This window comes from Panonychus citri, unplaced genomic scaffold (genome assembly GCF_014898815.1).
Source record: "Panonychus citri isolate SS breed McGregor unplaced genomic scaffold, ASM1489881v1 Contig00001, whole genome shotgun sequence".
Classification (NCBI taxonomy): Eukaryota; Metazoa; Arthropoda; class Arachnida; order Trombidiformes; family Tetranychidae; genus Panonychus; species Panonychus citri.
In genome coordinates, this window is record NW_026515406.1 from 1,080,037 (window position 1) to 1,104,090 (window position 24,054).

General features: G+C 31.2%; 8 protein-coding genes across 14 annotated transcripts; 2 read left to right on the forward strand and 6 right to left on the reverse strand.

The window, feature by feature from the left end:
* Window positions 1-827: 827 nt before the first annotated feature.
* On the reverse strand, window positions 828-4,124 carry LOC128386255 (uncharacterized). 5 transcript variants are annotated; one of them, XM_053345270.1, is made up of 4 exons: window positions 3,480-4,124; window positions 2,392-3,268; window positions 1,842-2,261; window positions 828-1,550 (listed from the first exon to the last, which is right to left on the reverse strand). In XM_053345270.1, the coding sequence occupies exons 3-4, from the start codon at window positions 1,854-1,856 to the stop codon at window positions 1,047-1,049; spliced, it is 519 nt and encodes a 172-aa protein (XP_053201245.1). In that variant the 5' UTR covers window positions 1,857-2,261; window positions 2,392-3,268; window positions 3,480-4,124; the 3' UTR covers window positions 828-1,046. The 5 variants fall into 5 exon arrangements, with proteins under 5 accessions (XP_053201245.1, XP_053201267.1, XP_053201259.1 ...); XM_053345292.1 differs by having other exon boundaries at window positions 1,842-2,837; window positions 3,717-4,124; XM_053345284.1 differs by having other exon boundaries at window positions 1,842-3,268; window positions 3,717-4,124.
* Window positions 4,125-5,389: 1,265 nt separating this feature from the next.
* Window positions 5,390-7,415, forward strand: LOC128386115 (cytochrome P450 4c21-like). The gene is given in 4 exon segments (XM_053345092.1): window positions 5,390-5,780; window positions 5,881-5,993; window positions 6,070-6,085; window positions 6,088-7,415. Coding segments are annotated over 4 exon segments (1,554 nt in total). The 5' UTR covers window positions 5,390-5,575; the 3' UTR covers window positions 7,308-7,415.
* A 4-nt stretch (window positions 7,416-7,419) lies between these two features.
* LOC128386099 (bestrophin-4-like) lies at window positions 7,420-9,373 on the reverse strand. Of its 2 annotated transcripts, none has more exons than XM_053345080.1 (4): window positions 9,077-9,373; window positions 8,874-9,008; window positions 7,698-8,803; window positions 7,420-7,634 (listed from the first exon to the last, which is right to left on the reverse strand). In XM_053345080.1, exons 1-4 carry the CDS (start codon window positions 9,253-9,255, stop codon window positions 7,420-7,422), a joined length of 1,635 nt encoding a protein of 544 aa, XP_053201055.1. In that variant the 5' UTR covers window positions 9,256-9,373. The 2 variants fall into 2 exon arrangements, with proteins under 2 accessions (XP_053201055.1, XP_053201047.1); XM_053345072.1 differs by having other exon boundaries at window positions 7,698-8,827.
* Window positions 9,374-9,411: 38 nt separating this feature from the next.
* Window positions 9,412-10,642, reverse strand: LOC128386290 (alpha-2-macroglobulin receptor-associated protein-like). Its single transcript, XM_053345304.1, has 2 exons — window positions 10,346-10,642; window positions 9,412-10,153 (listed from the first exon to the last, which is right to left on the reverse strand). Exons 1-2 carry the CDS (start codon window positions 10,425-10,427, stop codon window positions 9,774-9,776), a joined length of 462 nt encoding a protein of 153 aa, XP_053201279.1. The 5' UTR covers window positions 10,428-10,642; the 3' UTR covers window positions 9,412-9,773.
* Window positions 10,643-10,832: 190 nt separating this feature from the next.
* LOC128386181 (metalloprotease TIKI2-like) lies at window positions 10,833-14,158 on the reverse strand. Its single transcript, XM_053345179.1, has 6 exons — window positions 13,376-14,158; window positions 12,401-13,155; window positions 12,100-12,247; window positions 11,695-11,999; window positions 11,489-11,594; window positions 10,833-11,400 (listed from the first exon to the last, which is right to left on the reverse strand). Exons 1-4 carry the CDS (start codon window positions 13,455-13,457, stop codon window positions 11,842-11,844), a joined length of 1,143 nt encoding a protein of 380 aa, XP_053201154.1. The 5' UTR covers window positions 13,458-14,158; the 3' UTR covers window positions 10,833-11,400; window positions 11,489-11,594; window positions 11,695-11,841.
* A 173-nt stretch (window positions 14,159-14,331) lies between these two features.
* LOC128386233 (uncharacterized) lies at window positions 14,332-17,520 on the forward strand. Of its 2 annotated transcripts, XM_053345243.1 has the most exons (3): window positions 14,332-16,576; window positions 16,643-16,798; window positions 16,882-17,520. In XM_053345243.1, exons 1-3 carry the CDS (start codon window positions 16,346-16,348, stop codon window positions 16,951-16,953), a joined length of 459 nt encoding a protein of 152 aa, XP_053201218.1. In that variant the 5' UTR covers window positions 14,332-16,345; the 3' UTR covers window positions 16,954-17,520. The 2 variants fall into 2 exon arrangements, 1 of the variants encoding a protein (XP_053201218.1); XR_008324883.1 differs by having other exon boundaries at window positions 14,339-16,398; window positions 16,643-17,520.
* On the reverse strand, window positions 16,882-18,395 carry LOC128386225 (NFU1 iron-sulfur cluster scaffold homolog, mitochondrial-like). The gene is made up of 5 exons (XM_053345227.1): window positions 18,214-18,395; window positions 17,785-18,111; window positions 17,591-17,694; window positions 17,386-17,520; window positions 16,882-17,288 (listed from the first exon to the last, which is right to left on the reverse strand). The coding sequence occupies exons 1-5, from the start codon at window positions 18,392-18,394 to the stop codon at window positions 17,208-17,210; spliced, it is 828 nt and encodes a 275-aa protein (XP_053201202.1). The 5' UTR covers window position 18,395; the 3' UTR covers window positions 16,882-17,207.
* Window positions 18,396-18,548: 153 nt separating this feature from the next.
* LOC128386298 (succinate dehydrogenase [ubiquinone] cytochrome b small subunit, mitochondrial-like) lies at window positions 18,549-19,674 on the reverse strand. Its single transcript, XM_053345316.1, has 2 exons — window positions 19,171-19,674; window positions 18,549-19,073 (listed from the first exon to the last, which is right to left on the reverse strand). The coding sequence occupies exons 1-2, from the start codon at window positions 19,274-19,276 to the stop codon at window positions 18,757-18,759; spliced, it is 423 nt and encodes a 140-aa protein (XP_053201291.1). The 5' UTR covers window positions 19,277-19,674; the 3' UTR covers window positions 18,549-18,756.
* Between the last annotated feature and the right edge of the window lie 4,380 nt (window positions 19,675-24,054).

Consider the following 24,054-nt stretch of genomic DNA (forward strand, 5'->3'; position numbering starts at 1 on the left):
AATGATTAACATTTAATTGTTCAAACATTTAAAGGGTTGGTTTTAAATAGGTAAAACTTTCAAATTGTTACTACAATTAGAAAGTTAATCCGATTAATTAACTCTCGTTGGGGAATCTTAATCATTTAAATTAACCATTTTTCCAGTGATTAACTTGATTATTTTTTCTTCCACTACATGTAACATATTAAGATTGATTACAATTGATTACAATTAAGGTGTTAATCAAACTGTTAATAGATTAGTTGGATTAATTGATAAACAATGAGAAACCATTGAAAACTTAATTAAGGTCAAACGCTAATTGTTATTCAATTAATTTAAATATCATTGGGTTAATTGTAAAATTAAGATTGATTAACTCTGGTCATTTAAATCAAGTTAATTGTTTACAATTTGTTTTTTTTTCCTATCAAATTTAATTTCTAACTATTAATATAAACATGACAAAAAAATGATTATTTTTAACCATCATTTTGATTGTCGATGAAATAATTAATCAATTGTGACAATCTAACTATAAATCACAACTCATGGATGATAAGTTAACCTCTTAATTGTTGTTAAATTAAATTGTGTTAACCTAAATTAACAGCATGGTTTCTGTAAATCAAGAAAAGGATATTGATTTAATTGCAATTTAACATTTGGTTAAGAAAAAATTAATTTAATTCAGTTCTAATAAAAGGCTGTTCAATTGTAACAGTTTAAAGTGATTAGTTTCATTGATCAACTCCTAAGTGATTTAAATCTGTTATTAGATTATCACCTTAATTGTTAAATGATAACAGGGTCAACCATAAATCATCATTTTGATTGATACAATTAAAACTAATACAGTAAATTATTGAAATAATTTATTTTAATCATTTGATATCAAATGTTATAAAAAGTACATTTAAATTGTTTGATAACAATTAATATGAAAAAAAATATATATTAAATTGTAAATTCAATCATATCAATCAATTGAATTTGATTTACATTTGTTGATTTTGTTGATTTTGTTAATTATCAAGTGATTAGATGTTAATTGTTGGTTTAATTTAAGTTGACTTTCGGTGATTTTTTCGTAACGATTTAGCTGATTTTGATGATCGCTCTAATTGTCGATATTGTTTCATAGTTAAAACGATATTTCGTCGATGGGAATTAAGTAAATGAAATAGATCCTCTTTTAATTGTTCCTCGGCATCATCTTTCCTCATTGTCGCTAATTTGAACAAATAACGAGCGAATCGTTGTACCGGTGATCCATCAGGTCCTAACCCCGGCGGTGACCTGAGTGTCCGTCCAATGGCTATCGGCATGAAAAACGGGGCAGCAGCGAAAGCCAATGTTTCCTTAATTAAACTTTTCACCAATGGATTGGCGATTGTAATTAATGAGCCCTTGATTAATCCTGTTGGTGATGTTAATGATGATGATGAAGATGAGGACGAGGATGAAGATGATGATGTTGATGTTGATGATGAACCAGATTTATCACAATTTATTTCATCAAATCTCATTAAAATTATCAACAAGATAGCAATTGATATAGTGATGATCTGAAATTGTAAAGATTGAGTTAATTAAGTTAATTATTTAATGGTTGATTGTTGATTTAATTTCTTTTGACTTTGTTTACTTCATCATATGTTAGTTAACATAATTTGATTGATTCGCTACAATAGTTGACTATTATCAATACTTGAGAACTGTTATTTTGGTTGATTATTAAGTGTAATTGTCAAGTAATTAACTTTTGTATTTCTAATGTTGAATATATTGACACTTAATTGTTGATTTTTGGTTGTAATTGAAATGATCAGTGAATAAGTTGATTGTCAAAAACTTACCTTTTGAGGTTTCATATTGTGAGTTGGTAACAACAATTAAAATTATCCCAGAGAAGAAGAAGACAATTAAAATGATAAATTAGTTGATTGATAACTAAATCGACAGTTGATTATGTTCACTTGGAACAATTAATATTAATTGTGATAACGTCCATAGGAGATTAATCCAAATATCGGAAAAGTCGAGATGAGTTAACTTAAATTGTCACAAAAGCAGAAAATTAATTCACAAATTAAACAGCTAATTGTCAAATAAATTTCTTTGAAATTAGTTAATCAACTGGATTAGAGGTGTAATAATAATGAATAGTTTGAAATGAGAAAACAAATCAACTTTTTTTCAGTAGTAAAAACAACAATTCAAGGTAGATGAATGTTGGTCAAATGATGAGGATAAAGATGAAGATGATAAAAGATGAGCTGAAAAAAGAGAGGGAGAGATGAGTGAGCAAAGGAAGAAGATGTTGATGATGAGGAAGAGTGAGACTAAAGAGAGCAAACAGCCCGAGGGCAAGAACTTTGAGTCGATTGAAGGTTTCTTTTTTTTTACCGTTACATTAGTACAACGAACGTTAAAGTTGGTTGGGTGGCCACACCAAAGCTTAATCATCATTTAATCATCTGGTTTTAATCATGAAAAAAAATGATGAGCTTTCATGGATTCATCATCTAAATCATTATCATCATCGTTGGGTAACAATTTGCAAAACAAATTATTAGAGGTCAGTGCAATGTTAATGACAAGCTTGACCATCTCATCAGCATCATCATCATTTTTTTTTTGCTCAATGTTGATGATTAGTAATCAAAACTTTGGCTTCCTAATATTATTGTAGTTTTTTTTTTCATCAACAATTAAACTAAATTGTCATTTGAATCAGTTTGCTGGTTTTGATTACGATCCTGTGCTTTGACAATTTGTGATGTCCAGTGGATGGTATTGGGATGATGATATTTGATTACATTGTCCAGTTTGGATGGTCAGTCAAGGGATCACTTTGGTGATAGGAAATTATTTTTTTTTTGGTTAATAAATTAATTGTTGGATTAACCAAATAATTGATAGCATTTCAAATCTATTGAAAGATTTATGAATTAATGATATTTAGTTGATGCTAATTGTATTTCGATTACAATTAATTTTGATGGATTAATTCAAGTTTGCGGGTTTAATTGTTGTTAGAATGATGTTCTTATATTGTCATTAGTGATTAATTCAACCTCCATTAGGAATTGAATTTTTTGGTTAATTGTTCACTTGTTATGTACAATTAATGTGTATATAAATAACTTGGTGAATGTTAAATTGTTTACTGAATAAAAATACTTTCGTTGTTATTATTAAATTGTTATTATTATTATTTATATTGTCTTGTAATCATTTTGTCAAGAGTTAATGATTACCCTGACAGTAGTTAATTGTGTACCTTTAAAGGAGAGAGAGAGAGAGAATTAATTAATTATGAATTTCTTTTTCGCCACAATTTAATGTGTATGTGAAAACGAAGACAATTTTCCCGTCAGGTAAACTGACCTGATTGTCGGAATTAATTCTTGTTTTGTGTTAAAGTTAATGAGATAATATGATAATAATAATAATAATGAGAAATTAAGAGTAACAACAGAAATTGATCTTACTATTAATAAATCAATAATGTGGAGAATCAAATAATCCAAATAAAAGGGATCACTTGTTGATCCATTTTCCCTTTTAAACCAGAAAACATAATCAAATGATAATGATGATGTTGTTATTGTGATGATGATGATGATGATGATAAAATAATAATGAGCACGAATTTTTAACCATCGATGGCAAATGAATTATATTATTTAATGAATTGAGTAAAATTCATCAAGAATCAATGAATTTACCTCAACAACTTTGATCTGACCGTGAGGGTAACATGTTGGTTGATTGGTTGGTTTGTTGTTGTTGATACACTTTGGAGATGATGATGATGATAAACCTGTTAATTAGGTGAGAAGCTTGTCCCCAGTTTAATGGGAGTAGAAAGGTAAATACATGAAATAATGTTAAATTGTTGAAAGATGAATGAATTTAAGTTCCACAAGGTTGAGATTCCATTGATTGTATAACCTCAAGGGTAGAATCACTTTCAGAATAGAAAAAATCATTTAACTTGGTTTGTTTTAGCGAGAACAATTTTGACTTTGATCAGGGTAAAGATTAAATTGTTGTCGTAAATAGAATCGAAATTAATTGTTAACCAGAAATTATGAGAAGAAGGAAAAGTAAATTGTAACAATTAACAGCGATAATCAAATTGTGAACAAAAAGTAATCAATTATTTTCCCTCCAATCGAAAACCAAACGAAAGAGTCGCCACCTTTACATATTTTCCATAATTAATTTTTCTTCTTAATTCTTTTCTCTTCTAAATTAGACAATTAATTTTTTCTTCGACAATAGTAACTGTTAATCTTATTAAAACTCTTCTTTTTGATTGCTAAGTGAATTAATCAAAATTGACCTTCATAAAATTGTCGAAATAAAGTCAATATTGTGATAGAAAACTCGAATTAAATCGCATCAAAAGTTCTCTGAAAAGTTCAAGTTCGACGACGATTTCGATTGATAGAAATTGTTCTGTTCAGTTTGATTTATCGACTTTTTCTCCACAAAGATGATAATAAACTGAGATTTTCTAATAATGTCCACAATTTGGAATCTGAATGGACGAAAGGTCGAGTAAAAAGTTTTCTCTTTATTATTCAAGCGAAAAGGTTAATTAACGTAACTCTATTTAAAGGGATTTCTTTTATCCAATACAATTTAGAGGTCAGAGGCTAACAACCAGTTTAATGTTAATCTTTTTCTGGTCAAACAATTTAATTGGTATCAATGAGAAACCTTAATGATGATGTAATTCAATCTTCTATTATTCCAGTTCTCAATTGAGGTGATTTCAAAAATCAATCGGAATATAATGAAACAATTGCAAGTGTGAGTATTTCAATTGATCAGAAAGAAAATTATTCTCATTCAAATCAATTCTAATGATTAACAAGTGATTCTTTTCTAGATTTACCGTTATTTAGATTATTGTGTCTAGTCTTGATCATTTTAATAGATTCTAATTTAATTTAAGACTGTAATTCTTTTGTTTAATTGCTTTCATCACCAATTGATTAATTAGGTTGCTGGTTAATTGTTAAATGAGTAAAAAAATCACATCAACTCAACGATATTTGTTTAAATAATCATTTGAATCGCTAATCAATTCAATTGATTGTCAATTGTTTATTAACCATCCAAATAATCAACCTGAGTATATCTGTTTTCCTTGATCAAGGTTAAACAATTTATTATTACTAAAATCTATCAGTAAATTGTTGAATTGATCATTTCAATTGATGCAATTGTTTACGTTTAAGGCTCTTAAATAATTGAAAGAACTCAAATTGAACAATATAAATATAATATTCATCTTCAATTATGTTTACCATTCACTTGTTAACAGTTAATCATGTAAATTATTTATTATTGTTATTCTTTACTGGTTAACAAAATCAACACTTAATCAAATAATCAAGTTACGATTGGTAAAAACAATCAATTGGTGAGCAATTAACGGAAAACTTTCCCTTCGAATCAATTTTTCCACGAAAAGTTTGCTTTTGCTTTTCATTCCTATTCTTATATACAGAAAATTTCATTTCTAATTCTTCATCATCAATTATCAATAAAAAATCAGTTCTCTCAATTGAAAATGTTTCTCTTTGATAATTCAATTAACCATATTATCAATTGTTCCTTTAAATTGTTATTAATTTATCTTCTCTATCTTTTATTAACTAAATTGATTCTCTCTTTTCGTTCAGCTCAACGTTACAAAGGTTTGGTTCAAAAGAGAGGTAACTTTTTATTTGGAAATCTATTTGAAGTGCTTCCCATTTTCGGTGATAAAACTCATTGTAAGTTAATTGTAATCAACATTCATTAGAATTCAATTAGTTTCATCATTCAATTTCAATCAACTTAATTGATTTCTCATTCATAAATATATATATATAGTGGTAAGAAGTACACTTGATCGTTATACTGTTGAATATAATTATTCTGGTTACAGTATTTTCTGGTTAAGTTGGTTCCCAGTGATTGGAGTCGTTGATTATGCCAAAACTCAGGTAATTATTGGGTTAATTTTCATCTTCTTTTCTCAATATAATTACGATTTCCATTAAATTTCAATTGTTATCCCAGGAGATTTTGGCAAAACCTCAATTCTTGATAAAGGTTTTCCATTTGAGTATTTACGATACTGTATTGGAGATGGAATCCTTTGTTCATCGGCATCTAAATGGAAAGATCGTAAGCGAATGATTCGCCCGAAATTTACCGCTATTTCGGTGGCCAATTTTGTCCCAATTGTACAATTGAAGACATCACAATTGTCATCCAAATTATCAACTTATTATGAAGGTATTCCGATTGATATTACCAAAGTTATTCCGATAACTTCATTATCCATATTAATGAATATCACCTTGGGCGTTGATCTGGACGAAGTGACTTTGGCCTCACTTGAAGTTTCTCTTAGTTCATTTATTAAGAATACACTTTTCCGATCAATTAATCCGTTCTTATGGCCGGATTGGTCTTATGATTTATATGCTCGTGTTACTGGTTTAAAGGGAAAAGTTGATTCGGTTAATAAAATTGTCACACAAGCGATAATTAAACACCTAAAAGAAAAGGAATTGGGAAATTTGTTGCCCAAAGAATCAATTGGTGTTGATTATCGAGCCGCTCTCGATGAACCAATTATGGTCTACCTGTTGGATCAACTGTTACGTGAACCAGGATTAACCATGGACGAAGCAATTAAGGCCACGGTTGAAGAAATGGAGACCTTATTTATCGCTGGGTTCGATGGTCCAAATAACGCTCTCGTTTGGCTGATTTATGTTCTCGGTCTTCATGACGAAATCCAGGAAAAGATTTACAATGAAATTTGCGATATTGACGAAAAATCAATCGATCTAAATTCAATTAAACAATGGACCTACATCGAACAATGTGTTAAGGAGATTCTTCGTTTATTCCCTCCGGCACCAATCGCCACTCGTATTGTCACCAAAGATGAACCGTTCGACGGCGTAATTATCCCCGCCGATACTTTCATCTTTTTTTCAATCTACTCAATTCATCGAGATGGTAACATTTATCATGACCCGACAAAATTTGACCCCGAAAGATTTAATTCCCAATCAGTTTCATCGTTGCCTCCGGGCTCATACATACCCTTTGGTTTACGTCCAAGAGACTGTATTGGTCAACGATTTGCAATGATTCAGATGAAGTTAATTATCGGACTAATTGTTAAACACTTTCGGATTGTCTCAACTAAACCGGTTGATCAAATTGGCCAAGAAATTGATTTCACCTTGAAACCAACGGAACCATTAACATCAATATTTTACCAAAGAAACAACAATTAACTAACACGATTGATGTAACTGTTAATTGTTTAACTGTTTAACTATTTTTGTAAAATGATTACATGTGAATAAATTTAAATCATATCTGGGCAAGTAAAGGTTAGTTAATTTGCTAATTGTTTACAACTAATTCCAAATTTGATTCAGTTTCCTTTGGATTTAACAGTAAACGAAACTCATCATTTAATTGATTCTCGGGCGATTGTCCTTCCGTTTCCTCATTACACTCAACATGAGTCGGTAATTTAATTGAGGTCATTTTCCCGGGTATCGATCGATTCTCTTCTAGAGACAATTTCCTCCCTCTTTCAATTAATTGTCGTGATTCTGAAACGGAAGAACAATTAAAATCAATAATAACTGATGAAACAATTTTCGATTTCAATTTACCTTTTAATGGGAAAATTTCATCCGAGTGATTACAAAAAGACATCGCTCTTTGTTCCCAACTTAATGGATCTTGATTGTTACTATTAACCGGATTAACTAAATTACTTTCATCATCGAAACTGTTACAATCACCACCAACCATTTCGGAATAATGATCATCAGTTAATTTATCACTGGATAAAGAGCCGAGAAAATTAATTGACCTTGATGGTCGCCGAGTAACATTAAGATTCATGGTTGATCCAGAATGAGGATTAATTGATGCCCGTCGAGTGATTAAATCATTTGTTAATTGCGCTGTTGGTGTAACAATATCCGGCTTTGTTGGTAGAATGGTGTAACAATTTAAATCGGGATGTTTATTGTTCATTTTATCAACAATTAAAAATGAAACGAAAATGTTTCGATCTAAAATCCAATTGCAGTCATAATCATCATCGTCTTCGCCGAAAGGGTTAATTAATTGTTCGGCCACTTTTAACCAGCCCATGAAGAAGAAAAATTCAGCGATGGTGAAAAAAGGAATATAAAATGTGATCGTTGCCGTCAGATCTTCACCAACCACCGGAGTAATCGAATCGGTGTCACTTTGATTGGTTAAAGGGGCCAATTGATCTTGGACGATTGATCGTATTGTCTCAGATGAAGTGTACTGACGTCCGATCAATTTAGCCCCGAAATAGGTGTAGACAGCGATGGTCACCGTTTGGGTATAAACCAAGGGAATGCTGATCCAATCGAAGGCGAAAAGTGACCCACAGTTTGAGCGGAAAATGTGCATTTCGTTGATTATCTCACGAAGAAACATCTCATGGCGGATCTTACCCTCTTTCGCGGCCTCCGTGATCAGCGAGGTAAACCAACAACCCGGAATCCACCAGCGACCATACGAATCATCATAACTTAGATAAACGTCCAATTCCTCTTGGGTCATTAATCCAGCGGTGATTAAATCTTCCTCGGCGGGGAATCGTTTTCTTATCGATGTACTAATGGCCTGGAAAGTTAAACACTCCATTGTGATCATGTATCGCATCAGAGTAACTCGAATTAGTTTGGACCTTTCGTCGTCCCCGATAACAAAAGCTGAGATTAACATGGCAAGTCTACAAATAGAGAAGGTGAAATGACTGTTAATGGTTAACAATTAGTTGATTGTTCATCAGGTTAATCTACTTATCAGGCCAAGGAATCGCGAGCCATTGTTGCCACCAACGAGTCACCACCATGGTGACATAAAATCCAAGTACAAATGAAAGTGGAATGAAATTTGTGAAAGTGTCACAATAATTAGAGAGTTGATTGAAAATTCTGTTCAATTAAATTGTTGGAAAAAGAGTTAATTGTTCACCGATTAATTTTCTTTTAGTTTTAATTACCTTTTTTGACTATCATCAAGTAACAAATGGTAAATTAAGTGAATCAAGTAAAAGAAAATACAAAATATAATCATCTCTCGATAGAGTAATTTATAAATTGATCCTTTCCATTTAATCAACAATTTAGGAAATCCAGATAATCGAGACTCGGCTACACTTAATGTATAAGTTACTGTCATGATTAGTTGATTGTGGTCACTGTTTTCACTCAATAGTTTGATTAGTAAAGTTGTTAGCAAATGGAAATGATTAACTGATTATTTCAATCAGATTGATTATCTAAGTGGTTTATTTAAATGATTTTCACAATCAAATTCAAAATAACAGAATCAGTGTTAAGATTGAAATGATTACTTTTAGTAATCATAACCTTTAATTGTTAATTTAAACCTTGAAAAGATTAGTTTACATTTTTTGTGCTTTTAATTGTTGGGGTTACTAATTAACAATCAGGGAGTAAAGAAAAGTAAATTATTCATTGTAATTTGTGAACAATTAATTGCTTCTCAATGGTAAAGAAAAGGTAAATCGGTTGACTAATATTTCACACATAAAACTGGATTTACAGTTGATTTGAGATTCAATTTAGTTAATTGTGTATAAAATTGGAAAATTAATTGCAGTTGATTTTTGTATTATCCTTTGGAAAGACCTTAAATTGCTAATTGAAAATAGAAAATGTTCAATGTAAGGTTAATTAAAGTTCATTGTGTCGCTTGAGAATTTTATCAACTAAATTGTTGTGAACTTTATCCACTTTGTAATTGAGTTCTTTCACTTTTCTCTTGATATGTTCCGACAATTTAGCATCATCTTCGGAAATGTTAACGGTCTCTTTGTCGACGAAACGTTCAGCATTCAATTGCTCTTCAAAAAATCGTAGTTTTTTAATCCGATTCTCATAGTGAGTTAATTCATCTCTAACTGATTCAATTTCTTCTCGGGAAAAGTCCGCATTCAAGGCGAGATCCCAGAGTTTCTGTACGTTGGTCTCTTCAAACTCTTTACCGGACAACTTGGTACTACGATCCTTCATTTTGGTCTTCAAATCATAGTGATCACTAATAGAAGCTTCAACTAAATTAGAAAATTAAATCAATAACAATTAGAAAACGGTTCAAGTAATCAAGAGTTGTAGGAACTTCATATTGTATTGGAAATAGACAAACAAAAAGAATTGGAAATAAATCCAATTGACCGATGGTTGGAAAGGTTAATTGTTTGAGATTTATGATGATATAAGAGGAACAATTAGTGAATAATACTCACCATGATTAATTAAGTCACATAAAATCACAGATCCAATCGCTAATTGAATAAATATCAGAGACAATTTAATTTCTCTTCTCATGATTTATGTCAACAAAAAAATCACAGAGAAACAAAATGTAAACAAATGAGTTGATCACTTTGATGATGAAACGATTTGAAATTGTTACCGTTGTTGGAAATGAGAAGATGATGATGATGACAATTAACTAAATTCGACTAAATTAATTTGAAAAGAAATTAATTGTAATTGTCACAAAGAGAAAATAATCAAATGTAAACAAGAAAAAAGAAAAAAAATTTAGACAGAAAAAAAGAAAGAGCAAACCGACAGAGAGAAACTGGTTACTGATTTCGGGAGAAAAACATGAAAAGAGGTAAATATGAAAAAGAGAATAAATTATTTAATCTTTTAGAGAGAATTAATTCTGAAGTTCCAATTAAAATTAATCGTAAAGTTCCAAAAGTATTTGAGGGCAGAAAGTGATCAATTTTAAGAGAATTTTAATTAGAAAACAAAAGTAACAATGATAATTTGTTCTTCTTAATTAGAGATCGAAATCATTAGTCTATTGACATTACGATGACCGGTGGTCGTTTGAAGATTGACCTTCGTTTGTCTCCAATGTTGATTTAACTTTTTCTTTTCTCTGTTCCCTTGACAATCATCACTCGACCCAATTGTGTGTCCAAATACACTGGACAATGTCCATTTGCTTTAGGGGATTTGTAGCTCATCCTTTTTTTTCAAGGTATTTCGTACATACAATTAACCATAAGATTTTTTTTCTCTCTCTCAACAATCATAATTAACAAGTCTTTGTATTAATAGTAATAAAAATATATATAAGTAATTAACAGTATTTTAAATCAATCTTTTTCCAAGGTAAACAATTAAAGTGAGAGAAAAATTGTTCTGTTGACTTAATTGAATCTTCTGTTGATTAGATTTCCAGAGTCAATCAAAGTATTTTCACTAAGAGATTAAGGATTTAGCTAATCCATTTGGAGGTATTTGTTTGATCATATTCCTTGGCTATTTAATCAGCTTCAACCTAAATATATAATAATCAGAGAAAATTGATCCAATTAGTAAAACAATAAATATAATTGTCAAAGGAAAACCTTAATTGTGTTAATTACCTGTTCGATACCAAGTATTTCGGGCATGGACTCCGCTTTTAAGGGTCACTACTGAGCTTGGACATTAATTACAAGCTCCTTGGAATTAAATTGCTTGTTGAAAACCCTAATTAATTCAAATGGATGGAACAATATGAATTTGAAAAATTGATTAGTTACTAATTCGATTAATTGAAAATTAATTATCATTGAGAAATTAAACTAACCATCATGTTCCTCTATCAACCATAGGCGTGATTCTGGTTTTCTGAAAGCTTTTTTATCATCAAGGTTACTTCATGTTGATTGGAATCATTGATGAAATCGAGTAATTAGTCTTGATTGTGGAATCACAGCAAGTTAATTGGAGTAAATCAAATGTTATTGTTTCGCACGAATTTCGGATTAACTTGCATATTCTGTTCTCGATAATTTGACCTTCCATTTGATTCTCTGGCGTTTTCAACTCTTTCCACCGAATAACCAGCTGTCCGAAGTAGATCAATAATCGAATGGTCTCCGAGAAAATGAGCTGTTGATGGTGAGAAAAAAAAAGAAAACGAGATGAGGTTAATTATAGTAGTTAGCGTTTGAATGGATGATGAGGATTAGCAGTTCTATTCTTCACTTACCGACACCGAAAGCAAAGAAAAAACTCTCATCCGATTGATCATTTAACAGAGAGATTATTTTCTTAGCCATTTTCTGGTTTCGTTCTTTGATGAATTTCTCTTGCCAGTATTCCTCGATTTGTTGAGCTGTCACAGCAGCATCTTTGGTCTGAAAGAAGATGAGAAGACAAGAAGAATGGAAAAGGGAGACAGAGAGAGAGAGAACAAGAAAAAGTGAGAAAGTGAGAAAAGGAAGAGAAAAAGAGATTAAAGATAATCCTAGAAGGGAAAATGAGTAAAAAGAACAACAAACAAAACTTACCGGTGGTAATTGTTCTTGTGTCGAAAGTAGAGTGTCAATGTTACCATTTTTATATCGTTCAATTAGATCTTCGAAAGCATGAGTACTTTCAGCGTTTCCCTTTCGTATGGATTCATGGCGATTAAGGGTCATATTTAGTGCGAAAATGACCTGATTAAGGTTAATATTGTTCAAGGGTTCGCATTGATCTTCCACATTCTCAACGGCACCAGTTTTTTTCCCAAGACGTTGAGCCTCTTGGGCGAGATAAAGATCAAGAGTTGAGGTTCCATGGGAACGAATTTCTTGCTCGGTAAGAGAATCGATCATTAAAAGTGTCCATATGGCATGTTTACGATTCCAGGCGAAAGTTTTAGCACGAAACAGATCATATGGGTTCATGTCTTGATACTTTCTCTCCGTTGATGGTAACCATATAGGCATCATTGTCCGAGTATATTTTAGATGGTCAACTAAACGACTATATAATTCATGGGGTAGAATATCTGATAATCTTTTATCATCGGGTAAATATCTGCATAAATCCATGTCTATGGTGACACTTGGCTCGAGAAGGTCAAGTTCAAAGTAGATGTTATCACTTTCACGAAATTTTCGCTTCACAATTGATGGGATGTATTCCCAAACACGAGTGTACGCTACGTGGATTGTGCCAAAAAGATACGAAGGTTTAATTGTCTCATTACTGGTCACTTGCCACAGGAACGGATTCACTTTACTTTTGACATCGGAAACTACACTAGTTGAGGCTCTAACTAAATTAGAAATTGCAATTCAAATCAAATCAATAACAATTAGAAAACGTTTCACCCACAAAATCAAGAGACACCGATAAGAGTTAAAGGAAATTCATATTGTATTGGAAATAGACAAACAAAGAGAATTGGAAATAAATCCAATTGACCGATGGTTGGAAAGGTTAATTGTTTGAGATTTATGATAATATAAGAGGAACAATTAGTGAATAATACTCACCATGATTAATTAAGTCACATAAAATCACAGATCCAATCGCTAATTGAATAAATATCAGAGGCAATTTAATTTCTCTTCTCATGATTTATGTCAACAACAAAATCACAGAGAAACAAAATGTAAACAAATGAGTTGATCACTTTGATGATGAAACGATTTGAAATTGTTACCGTTGTTGGAAATGAGAAGATGATGATGATGACAATTAACTAAGTTCGACTAAATTAATTTGAAAAGAAATTAATTGTAATTATCACAAAGAGAAAATAATCAAATGTAAACAAGAAAAAAAGAAGACAATTAGACGGAACAAATTGATTATTTTCTAAGTAGAAAAGGATAGAAAATTAAATTAAATTCTCTTAAATGATTAGAATTTAAATTGTTACAATTAACTTGAGGGTTAACATTTGAATTGACTTGGAATTGTAAGAAACAGTAAACATGGTTAACTAAACTAAAAGTGAAAAGATTGAGAAAAACAAGTCAAGTGAAAGGAGAAAATTTTTCTCTGTAAATAAGAAAATCTTCAAATGGTCAAAGAAACGAAACCGTTTCGGGAACTGGTCACTTTTCGGGAGAAAAAAAGAAAAAGAGCCAAATACGAAAAATAGAAGGAAAATATCGACTGGTCATTAATTAGTCGAACAATTAATTGTAATTAAACTTAAAATTGTAATTACAATCAATACAATCGAAGAAGGAAAAGTTTTTTCAACTTCGATTAGCCGATTGATGAGAAATGCAATTTCCATTGTTTTTCAACTTAGAAAATTAATTATTTACTGATTGTTACAATCTAATTTGATCATTTGATGATCTAATTACTATTTTAATAGGTAGCGATCACTCAAATGACAATGATAATTAATCAGTTGATTGTTGTTGATAAATTAAATGACGTTTCATTTGTCACCCGAATCAATTTTCCAGGTTGATCTAAATGAAAAATTAACTAAAGTGATGATTTTAATGATGAAAAAGTTAACAATTAATCAACTTGTTAACTAGATAAACAAACAATTAATTGATTGCCAAGTGTTATTGGAATGACAATTTTACCATAATTAACACTGAAACCGTTTAGTTAATAATGATTGAATCCACACTTTTTGATTGTTGTTCTGATTAATTTAATTGGTGTTTTTGTTTTGATTATCAGAGTTAATTATGGTAATTATCTTAACTACAACTTGTGACACTGAATTAACGGCAATGTCAACTGCAATTCCCTTCAAAGACTTGGTCAGAAAGTACCAATTAAAATGGACGATGTCCGACAAAGAGATAATTGTTAGAAATGGTCGATTTGATTATCTAATCCGATTACCTCCTAATAAAGTGTTGATCTCATTTGTTGATGACCAAACTGTTTTCACCAGACTGACCATGTTTGATGAGGATAACGGTAAATGTACAACAATTTGGACAATTTGGTGAACACAATCAACTAATTGCTCGTTGACAAAACTTTAAAGACCTGCGACTCACTCAACCTTCAACTTAATCATTTCGTTTGCTAATTGTGTATTTATCTCTTGATTGCAATTAACTATTCTCATTGTCTGATTGTGATCAATTTCCAAGTTCTGTATAAATCCAGCAATTAGTTGATCATCACATCAAATTGTAATTATTTTCTTCATATTCCCAATCAACTAAATCAATCTTCTCGTTGATTAAACAAAAAATCAATTCTCATCAATAGTATTGATTGTGATTCTCAGGTAATAATTATTAGCAAGAAAATGGAAATTTTTTTTTAATTGTTACAATCAAATTAACCTCTTTTATTAATAAGAGTTATATTATTAAATGTAATACATTTGTAAAATTTAATGATTATTGTGAATTAATTAATTAAAAGTGAACATGAAATGTTAGTTGTTTTTGTTTTATAATTTTAATTGTTTTCCACTTGAAACAATTAGCGATTCCAACAAAATGAATTCAACTCACGAAAAGAGATTAATTAATTGTTAACATTTCTAAATAAACTAAATGAACAAATATTGTTATGATTATCTACTAAATTAGTAAATCAATTGATTCTCTAAACAATTAATCAAAGAAAAACAAAATTCTAACCATTTAACCAGCGAATCTCATCTTGTATTTACCCAGTTTTTAATTGTTGGCGTTTCGATTGTGATTACAAGTGAAAATTAGAAATTTAATCAAACACAATTAACAATTAAAGATGAAATTTAAATTCCCTTACAATTTTGTTTACAATCAGAAAGTTGAACGAGAACAAAACTTTGAACGTTTCATTTCAAGTTTAACACCAATTTACTCATCGACGGGAGGAATTAGTAAATTATCATCGATAAGCATTTTATTGATTTTCTATGCAATCGGATCAATTAAACAAATTGTTTGTCTATTTGCCAACACCAATGACGAAACCTTAATCCTACTTGGTGATCCATTTCAACCCTTTGGCGATAATCGTTTTTTTCTTGGCATTTTAATCGCTGGTTGGATTGTCCTTTGTTTCATCAATTTCCTCGCCGATACTTATAATCGTAACAATCGATCAACCATTTTCTGGTCTAAACAAATGTGCTCACTATTTGCCGATTATCCATTAGCCTCGTCGATTGTTGATCGTGTCCATCATTTAGGGTACGATGAATATAATGATGTTTGTGAAAAGTTTCGCCTCGTAATCAGATACGCTCGATTCACCTCGATAATGTCAATCCTTTCAGCTTGTGGCTACATGACACCAACTTGGTTAGCTAATCCCGATTATTGGCTAATCCATTTAAATTGGACATTATTTTATGTCATCGCTGGAACCATTTCAATATTAAGATTAATCATCTATCCATGTATCTTTCTAATCTGTGTTTACACCTTTAATTACAAGTTGACCCACATTTTGTACCTCTTAAGATTAACGCTCTGGCAAAGATTGATGGTAATACCTTGATTCCTGTAAGAGAGACAAACACAATTAGTGATATGAAAATTATGGCCAAATTGTATAAGGAGATGTTCATTTATAATCAGTACTGGTCAGTTGTCAATGGTTTTGGTCATTGTATGAGTTTCATGATTAACTCTTACATTCTTTATCCAATTTTCTTTATCCCATCAACGGTCATCACTCGACTCATTTACGTTTACTGGACAATCCTTTGTCTTTTCTGGTTCGCATTTCCTTATTTAACAGTTTCTTATATGAATTTTAAGGTAAAACAATTAAGGGAATAATTAATTGATCCATTTTCGATTTAATTGGATTCTTTTTGCTTGCAGATTTCCAGGGTCAATAGAAGGATTTTCTCCAAGATTAAGGATTTGGCTAATCCATTTGAAGGTATTCGTTTGATGGTAACGATGGAGCATATTAGTGAATTTAAAGGTTTCTCAATATTCACTTTTCATGAGCCATCTTATATTAGCTTTGTTTTTGTGAGTTAATTTTGGTAACAATTAGGGTGGATTTACTGATGATTCAATTGATTAATTGATTATGTTTCGTTTCCCAATCACAGCAATCGTTGGATTTGATCACATACTTTTGCCTTTTTATACAAAATCTTGGGTATACTCATAGTGCTGGTTAATAGTTACATCTTTTTGGTGGCCCACAGCAATTTAGATCAATTTTCTTGTGATTATTGGTTAATTGTTTGATGGAAAAGAGGAAAATTTTTCATGACGATGGAACAATTTAATTGATTTGATTACAAAAACACTTTGTTAGTTTCTCTCTCTCTTTCCTTGTCTTTTTGTGATTATGTTTCTAATCTTGATGATTTATGATTTATATTTTGATGAATAGGTAATTAGTGATGATAAAAATAATTCTTCATGTTATTTAATTGTTGTTATTTGATTTCTTTTCATTTTCAAATTTCTCGAACTCTTCCTTTGCTATTTTATCAGTAATATCTTCAACCTAAATGAGATTAAAAAGAGACAAAATTGATCTTGTTAGTAAAAACAATCAAAGATAAATTGTCAAGAGTAAATTGTTAATTGTGTTAATTAATTACCTGTTCAACACCAAGTACTTCGGGTATATAAAATTGTAACATGTTTTGGACTCCATTTTTAAGAGTGACCACTGAGCTTGGACATGAATTACAAGCTCCTTGGAGTTTTAATTTAACAATTCCTTCTTGAAAACCCTAATCAATCAAATGGGAAAAAATTATTGATTAGTTGACAATTTGACAATGATGCAGAAATTAAACTAACCATAAATATGATATCTCCTCCATCTTCTTGAACCGTAGGCCTAATCCTCGTTTCGAGAAGCTCTTTGATCATCAAGATTGTCTCATCTTCTTCTGGTTCATTTTCTGGAACAATTAAAAATTAAATTCACCATTAAATTGTTGTTGACATCATTTCCATCCAGTTGATTAGAGGTTTAAAGATGTATAACTTACCTCCGGCAATTGATTGTTCGTCTTTGACTTGGGTTACAATTGGAAGGCCAGAGGAGAAAAAATCAACTAGAGTAGCGAAAATTTCGGGCTTAATTACCTTCCATTCAACATCATCATCCACCTTTGACACCGTAATAAAATCAGGGCCAAAGAATATTGATTTAATTCCTTCGATACGAAATAGAGCATTGGCCAATGGTGATCTTTTCGCAGCAGTTAATCGGTCAGAGAAATCAATTGTTCCAGAATCAAGGACAGTTACACCGGGTAGAAATTTCAAACTATTAGGATTCGGTGTGTCTTGGGTTTGAATGAACATCCATCTTTCTATAAGAGAAATAATAATTAGATGATTAAGAAAAGAATTACAATTAGATTAATTGATTAGATGGAGAAGAGAGGAAAAAACAAAATGGTTGATTTTCTTACTTGATTGAAGTTGGAATTGATTTGATTTAGTTGTTGCTTCAAGTAGATTAGAATCACTGGTGAGATGGGAAATTGATCTTGATTTTGGAATCAAAAGGTTAATTGTTGGTAAGTAGTCGACAATTGAATTAGTTAAACAGGGTAAGAGTAAATTTAATTTTCTATTAAACAATTGAGCCATTTTAGAATAGAAATTGGTAAATGAGATGATCACTTGATGTTCTTTTTGTTTTTCTCTTGAAAAGATAATCTCTCCTTTCCTTTTAACAGCTGATCTTTCAATGATAAGTTACAGGGTGGATTTGGTTAACCGAGAAACAATTTTCTTGAGAATATCAATAGAATTTCAATTTTAATCATTAAGTTATTATTAATTATTCTAAATGATTAGTAATTTTGATTTTTTTTCCTTTTCACGGTGGTTGATGTTTGTTCCGATTAAAATAATGAGCTAAATTCACACAGATAATAGTTAGGATTGAGAAAAGCGGAGGGAATATACTACACAAAAAAAAGAAAAGAGAATAAATTATTTTTTCTTTTTTACATCTTCATTGCCATTTTGACTCCTTGAACAACACCAATATCAGTATAATTAAAATAGAAAAGTCCAGCAAGAGTAGCAATCGATAAGGCATAGACAGAGTAAAGAGCTAATTTAGGTATAATGTTACCAAAAACTCTCGGACGAATATAATCAACTACAACTGCTTCAACACCCCAATGAATATGAAGAACCATTGACAAGGCTAATGGATAATCCATGATAGGAGATTGTAACATAAAAGAAAGAGGCATGACACCAATTAAACCAGCACTAAGTAGCCTTTCAGCATTCCAAACAGGTGTATGATTTTCAGCTAAATATTAATAATAAAAAAAAGATTAGACAAAAAAAAGTCAACAATTAAAATCACTAATCCATGAAAAGAGAGAGAGAAAAAATGACAAACTTACAATGAGAACCAACATTAGTAGCACATAATCTTGATGGAATTGAATTGGATAATATTCTGGGATTATTAAGGAAATAACGAGGAAAACGAGATATAATTCGATTCATGATTAATTTGCAAAGAAAGAAATTGAAAGCCTAAAGGAAATTTAATTTAGAAAGTTAATTATCAAGACAAGAAGAAGACAAAATCAATGATCAACAAAATGTTCCAATTATTAACCAACTAAGTCGATAGATGGCACCACTTAAATTCGAATTCGGGTAAACATGTTTAGGTTTCCATTGGTGTGGCTTAAATCAGCGGCAAAGACGAAACTTAAACTCCTCAGGTAATTAATGTTCCAAATTAACTAATTAATTGGTTTTAATTGTGTTCCAATAAATTGAGTTCGGTGAGATTTGACTATTTCGAGTGATAATCGATGGAAAAATGGCCTGGAAACGAAAGAAAATAAAAGTAAATTGGCTCGTGATTGTCTCCCATTGGCTAATCAACTGAAGCCACACCAATGGAATCACAAGTAAACATGTTACATGAATTCGTTAATGTTACGCCATCTGTCGGGAGAATGAGCGGATATTCTATTCTAACTGGGTGAAGTCGCATATTTTTTGCTCCTGAAAAAAATTACCTTTTACCTGAATTTTAATTAAAATTCTTTCTACCTGTGTTTAAAAAGATCCCTGTTGTCAGTCCGCACCGATTGATACTAATAAAGTGAAATTCCAACCAGTAAAAGTGCAAAAAATGGAGTTCAACAATGAAACAATGGGCAAACTGAATCTCAAAAAATTAAGTAAGTGAAATCTCTTAATCCATATATGCTACCTTTACTAAGGTATATTTAAACAGGTAGATTTAAACATTTAAAATTAAAACTTCAAGATTTAAAACTTCAACATTTAAACTCTAACAGTAACACAAGGAAAATCAATTTACAATCACTCATATACTCACAATTTATTTCTTTTTTCTCTTGTTTATCTCTCATTGTAGAAGAAATCAGACACACAACAAGACCAAATATAAGATGTGATGGATTACTACAAGAATCACAATGACACCAATTTAAATGTGGAGAAAATTGTAGATGAACTTGAAGCCTATCCAATTATAAAATATTTGCAGCAAATGATAAAGGATGTGAATTATTCAAAGGAAATAAACGATGAAGAGATGCTGAAAATCATTCATTTCACTGACCGTCTAACTGAGATTGGAAAAGATGATTATGAAGCTCAGGTAGATGACCAGATAGAAGTTCAAAATCTATCTAATAATCAGATGAAGAGTCTACTCTCTGTACAACTTGATAAAACTCAAAATATGCCGTCAACTTGGTTCAATGTTTCTCACTTGAAAATCTACCACAACATCATAGTTAAAATACCAGGAACGAAAAGTAAAAGTGATAAACGGCTTGGAGAGGTAATTGCAGAAGAAGTTGAGAAGATCTTAGAGGAAACCACTGAAGACATTGGATCAGCTGACGAAGTTACTGCAGGATTCGACTCTGCAAAAATAAAGTGTTCAAACATGACCGATCGAACAAAGATTTTTAACTATTTGAAAAAGACCAAAGAAGATTGGGTTGTTACGATTCCACCGCTATTTGATCCTCAGATAAAGATTCAAGGAGTTAAATTTGATGAAAACAACAGCCAAGAATGGATTTCAAGACTCTTTGCGAAAAACAAATGGAAAAGAGTATGGAAATGCAACATTAAACATTTCTATCGACAAGGAAAATTCTTTGATGTAATTGTTGAAACCGATCCAGCATTAAGAGAATGGATAGAAAAGAGACAAGGTCAGATCGCCGTGGGGTATAAAAAAGCAAATGCCATAGATCATTTTGACATTAAACATTGCCGGAAATGTACTCGTTTTGGTCACATGTCCAGTAAATGCACCTTACTCAGTTTATGCCCTTTTTGTGGACTCACTAATCATTCTCATGATAAATGTCCAGTTAAAGATGATAAATATAAATGGCAATGTCCAAACTGTAAAAAATTTGGACACAATGCTTGGGATTATAACTGTGAGCGTTTCCAAGAAAGATTACTCCATGAGATAGAAAAAAGAAATTATCAATATGAAGTTATCATGGCTTAATTTCTCGATCAGTACTTTTAACTAAGCCTGAATTCATATGCTCGCTAGCTCATGAAATTCAACCACCATGATACTACTTACGATACTGGTACTCACTCATACCCAAGAAAAAAGTGCACTAATTGAACTTAAATTGTAACTTCTTAGTGTTAACCAATTACTCTTATCAACATTTAATTGTGAACTTTTTATCTCACTAAACTGCCAGTAAATTAAAACAATTGAAAATTAATTACTCAGAATTACTTCTATCTTTTTCAATTCAAAACAATTAACATCAAAATGCTAATTGAAACAAACAATTAACTTCATTATTTGGTTTTTCAAACTTCACAAATTTTCTGTTAGTTAATTAAACCCAACTAGTTAACAAGCTAATTGTATCTTTCTTGTGATTACAATTGTTAATTAGTATCATCTATTTAAATATCGGATTAAAACATGACCAATGTATAAATACAATGTTTAAGTACAATTTGCGTTAAATTGTTCTAAAATCAATTTACATTGAGATGTGAAAATCAACAATACTTTGTTAAACCAGTTAAAACTCAGATACAATTAAAGGCTCAGCTAATTAGGAGTAGCTAAGATAATTAACTTCAATTTGGAAAATTTAAATTAAGACAAAATATCTCTTAGAATAAAATGAAGAGTAAGCTCTGAATCATAGTAAAAAAACTAGTACCCCTTGACATACAATCATCAGTCTCTTTTTACTCCCTGAATCAGTGATTACTTGTCAGTACTTTCCAATCACAATCAACCTCTCACTCAACACGATCAGAAATTGCGTCAGAAGAAAATGATTAGTAACAAAGTTTTTCGTGAATTACAAGCTAAACGCTTAGGTTGGATCAAACCCACTCCAAGAACAAATAAAAATCATTCGATTCGTGTCAACCTAACATCGTTAAGTGAAGAAACTAGTGTTGCCAATATTTTAGCCAGTGATTCCAATCACTCGAATGTAATTACCTACATCAATCAAAGAAATGAGACCTTTGAAGTCGGGTTCATATCTGAACGCTTTAAAGAGGAAATAGTTGAAAAAATCAGCAAAGTTACGAGTTACCACAACATCTCTGAGTATAAACCAATTTCTTCATCTGTTCAGTTCAAAGTGAATCGTCTCAGAAATATTGAGATTGAACGTGTCCAAGACAACATATACCTCAATGATCTTCAGTTGGATGAAGAAACTTTCATTTCAAGCCTTTCTTATGCAAGTGGTGATTGCACTGTTACCTTGAACATCAGTGACACAAATAGAGAGAAACTACTTGACCAGGATGGATATATTAAATTCTGGAACCAGATAATCCCGATCTACGACAACATCAAGCTCAATCTTTGCTCTTGCTTGAAAAAACGTCATCTCAACTTCTGTCGTGAGAGGAATAGGTGTGTACACTGCTCTACCATTCATCCTCAACCCTGTACTGTTCAAACGAAGTGCTGCTATTTTTGCTCGAAAAATCACTCAACGAATTCACTTGAGTGTGAAATAACAAAGCATCAAATCATTGAAGCCTCGAAAAAATATTCCATTGACTATGAATGGCTCCTCATCCCCCACGATAACATTAACTTATGTTAATGCAGCAAAAAATCGCGAAGTATCATATGATCTCATCCAAGATACAATGAACAGTGTTAATAAAATTCTAGTACTTGTGGAAGTAAATAGAGCAATAGCTCTTAATTACATCAACAAGAAAATTATATTAAATGATCAAACAATCATCATAACCTCAAATGATCTTCAAGTAATTTACAGTGAAACTTCAATAAAAAATGTGATTGCTGTTCTGGTACAGAAAAAAAAGTTCCAAATTATAATCGTAGGAGCTTATATTGCACATGATGACCTTAAAACAAATATCAACAACCTGATCAACCTTCTATCGATCTTCAAAGGTTTACCCATGGTACTAGTGATGGACGCGAATGTCGAGGGAAAGATGTGGTCACCCCGTGTAAGTCATAAAAACTGTAGTGATTTGCTTGAAGCCTCATTTGTTTCCCTCAATCTCAATGTTCTCAACAGTCCTCGATCCGACAATTTCACCTACAGATTAGCTAATAGACACTCCTGGATTGATATTGTCCTTACGAACTCACCTGAACAAAAATTGATTGATAGTTTCTTTCTCACAGATCATAGACAATTTATAATTCAAGTTAAACTTCAGAAAAAGTTTCTTAGTACAAAAAAATTTACACACAAAAAACAATTTTATAATCTTAACACAAAGTGTTCACCTGAGTTAAATTATCGAGCTTTTTTTCGAGAAATGAATGAGCTCAGAATAAAAAGAATCCCTTTAGAAGCCAAGGTAGACAGACCAACAGAAGAATCAGTAAACTCAGATCGAGAATACAAAGAATGAGAAGACAGAATGCTGATCAGGATGAAATTAGAACATTAGAAAATCTATGCACCAGGTTAAGAATAAATCGAAAATTAGGAATTAAAAAGTACCTTTACAAAATCAGGAATAACACACAAGAAGTATGGGCCTTCATCAATAAGCTAATTAAGAAAAAAAGTTCATTAGTTGATCAAATTGTGGTAGGACCGAGTCCAGACTTGTCTTCATTTAACTCAAATAAACCAGTTGAATCAATAGAATTAGGTTGTCCATCAGAACTTAGAGAACATGAGATTGAGTTGATTCGGGGCTTCAGGTTCAAAAAGAAATCGGGTAACGCTGACTACTTCACTCTTACTACTTGGTTGAAATTCTGGAAGATAAATATG

Bases quoted from the DNA above. Each gene is read 5' to 3' on its own strand.
- LOC128386290 (XM_053345304.1), bottom strand. From the start codon at position 10,427: ATGAGAAGAGAAATTAAATTGTCTCTGATATTTATTCAATTAGCGATT. The intron at 10,154-10,345 runs GTGAGTATTATT...TTTCTAATTTAG, and splicing joins ATGTGACTTAATTAATCATG to TTGAAGCTTCTATTAGTGAT.
- LOC128386298 (XM_053345316.1), bottom strand. From the start codon at position 19,276: ATGAATCGAATTATATCTCGTTTTCCTCGTTATTTCCTTAATAATCCC. The intron at 19,074-19,170 runs GTAAGTTTGTCA...ATTAATATTTAG, and splicing joins TACTAATGTTGGTTCTCATT to CTGAAAATCATACACCTGTT.
- LOC128386099 (XM_053345072.1), bottom strand. From the start codon at position 9,255: ATGACAGTAACTTATACATTAAGTGTAGCCGAGTCTCGATTATCTGGA. The intron at 9,009-9,076 runs GTAATTAAAACT...TTAATTGAACAG, and splicing joins CTTGATGATAGTCAAAAAAG to AATTTTCAATCAACTCTCTA. The intron at 8,828-8,873 runs GTAGATTAACCT...AACCATTAACAG, and splicing joins GCGATTCCTTGGCCTGATAA to TCATTTCACCTTCTCTATTT.
- LOC128386233 (XM_053345243.1), top strand. From the start codon at position 16,346: ATGAAAATTATGGCCAAATTGTATAAGGAGATGTTCATTTATAATCAG. The intron at 16,577-16,642 runs GTAAAACAATTA...TTTTGCTTGCAG, and splicing joins TTTCTTATATGAATTTTAAG to ATTTCCAGGGTCAATAGAAG. The intron at 16,799-16,881 runs GTGAGTTAATTT...TCCCAATCACAG, and splicing joins CTTATATTAGCTTTGTTTTT to CAATCGTTGGATTTGATCAC.
- LOC128386225 (XM_053345227.1), bottom strand. From the start codon at position 18,394: ATGGCTCAATTGTTTAATAGAAAATTAAATTTACTCTTACCCTGTTTA. The intron at 18,112-18,213 runs GTAAGAAAATCA...TTTCTCTTATAG, and splicing joins TCAATTCCAACTTCAATCAA to AAAGATGGATGTTCATTCAA. The intron at 17,289-17,385 runs GTAATTAATTAA...AATCTCATTTAG, and splicing joins AAGTACTTGGTGTTGAACAG to GTTGAAGATATTACTGATAA.
- LOC128386181 (XM_053345179.1), bottom strand. From the start codon at position 13,457: ATGAGAAGAGAAATTAAATTGCCTCTGATATTTATTCAATTAGCGATT. The intron at 13,156-13,375 runs GTGAGTATTATT...TTTCTAATTTAG, and splicing joins ATGTGACTTAATTAATCATG to TTAGAGCCTCAACTAGTGTA. The intron at 12,000-12,099 runs GTAAGTGAAGAA...CACCATCAACAG, and splicing joins TTTCTTTGCTTTCGGTGTCG to CTCATTTTCTCGGAGACCAT.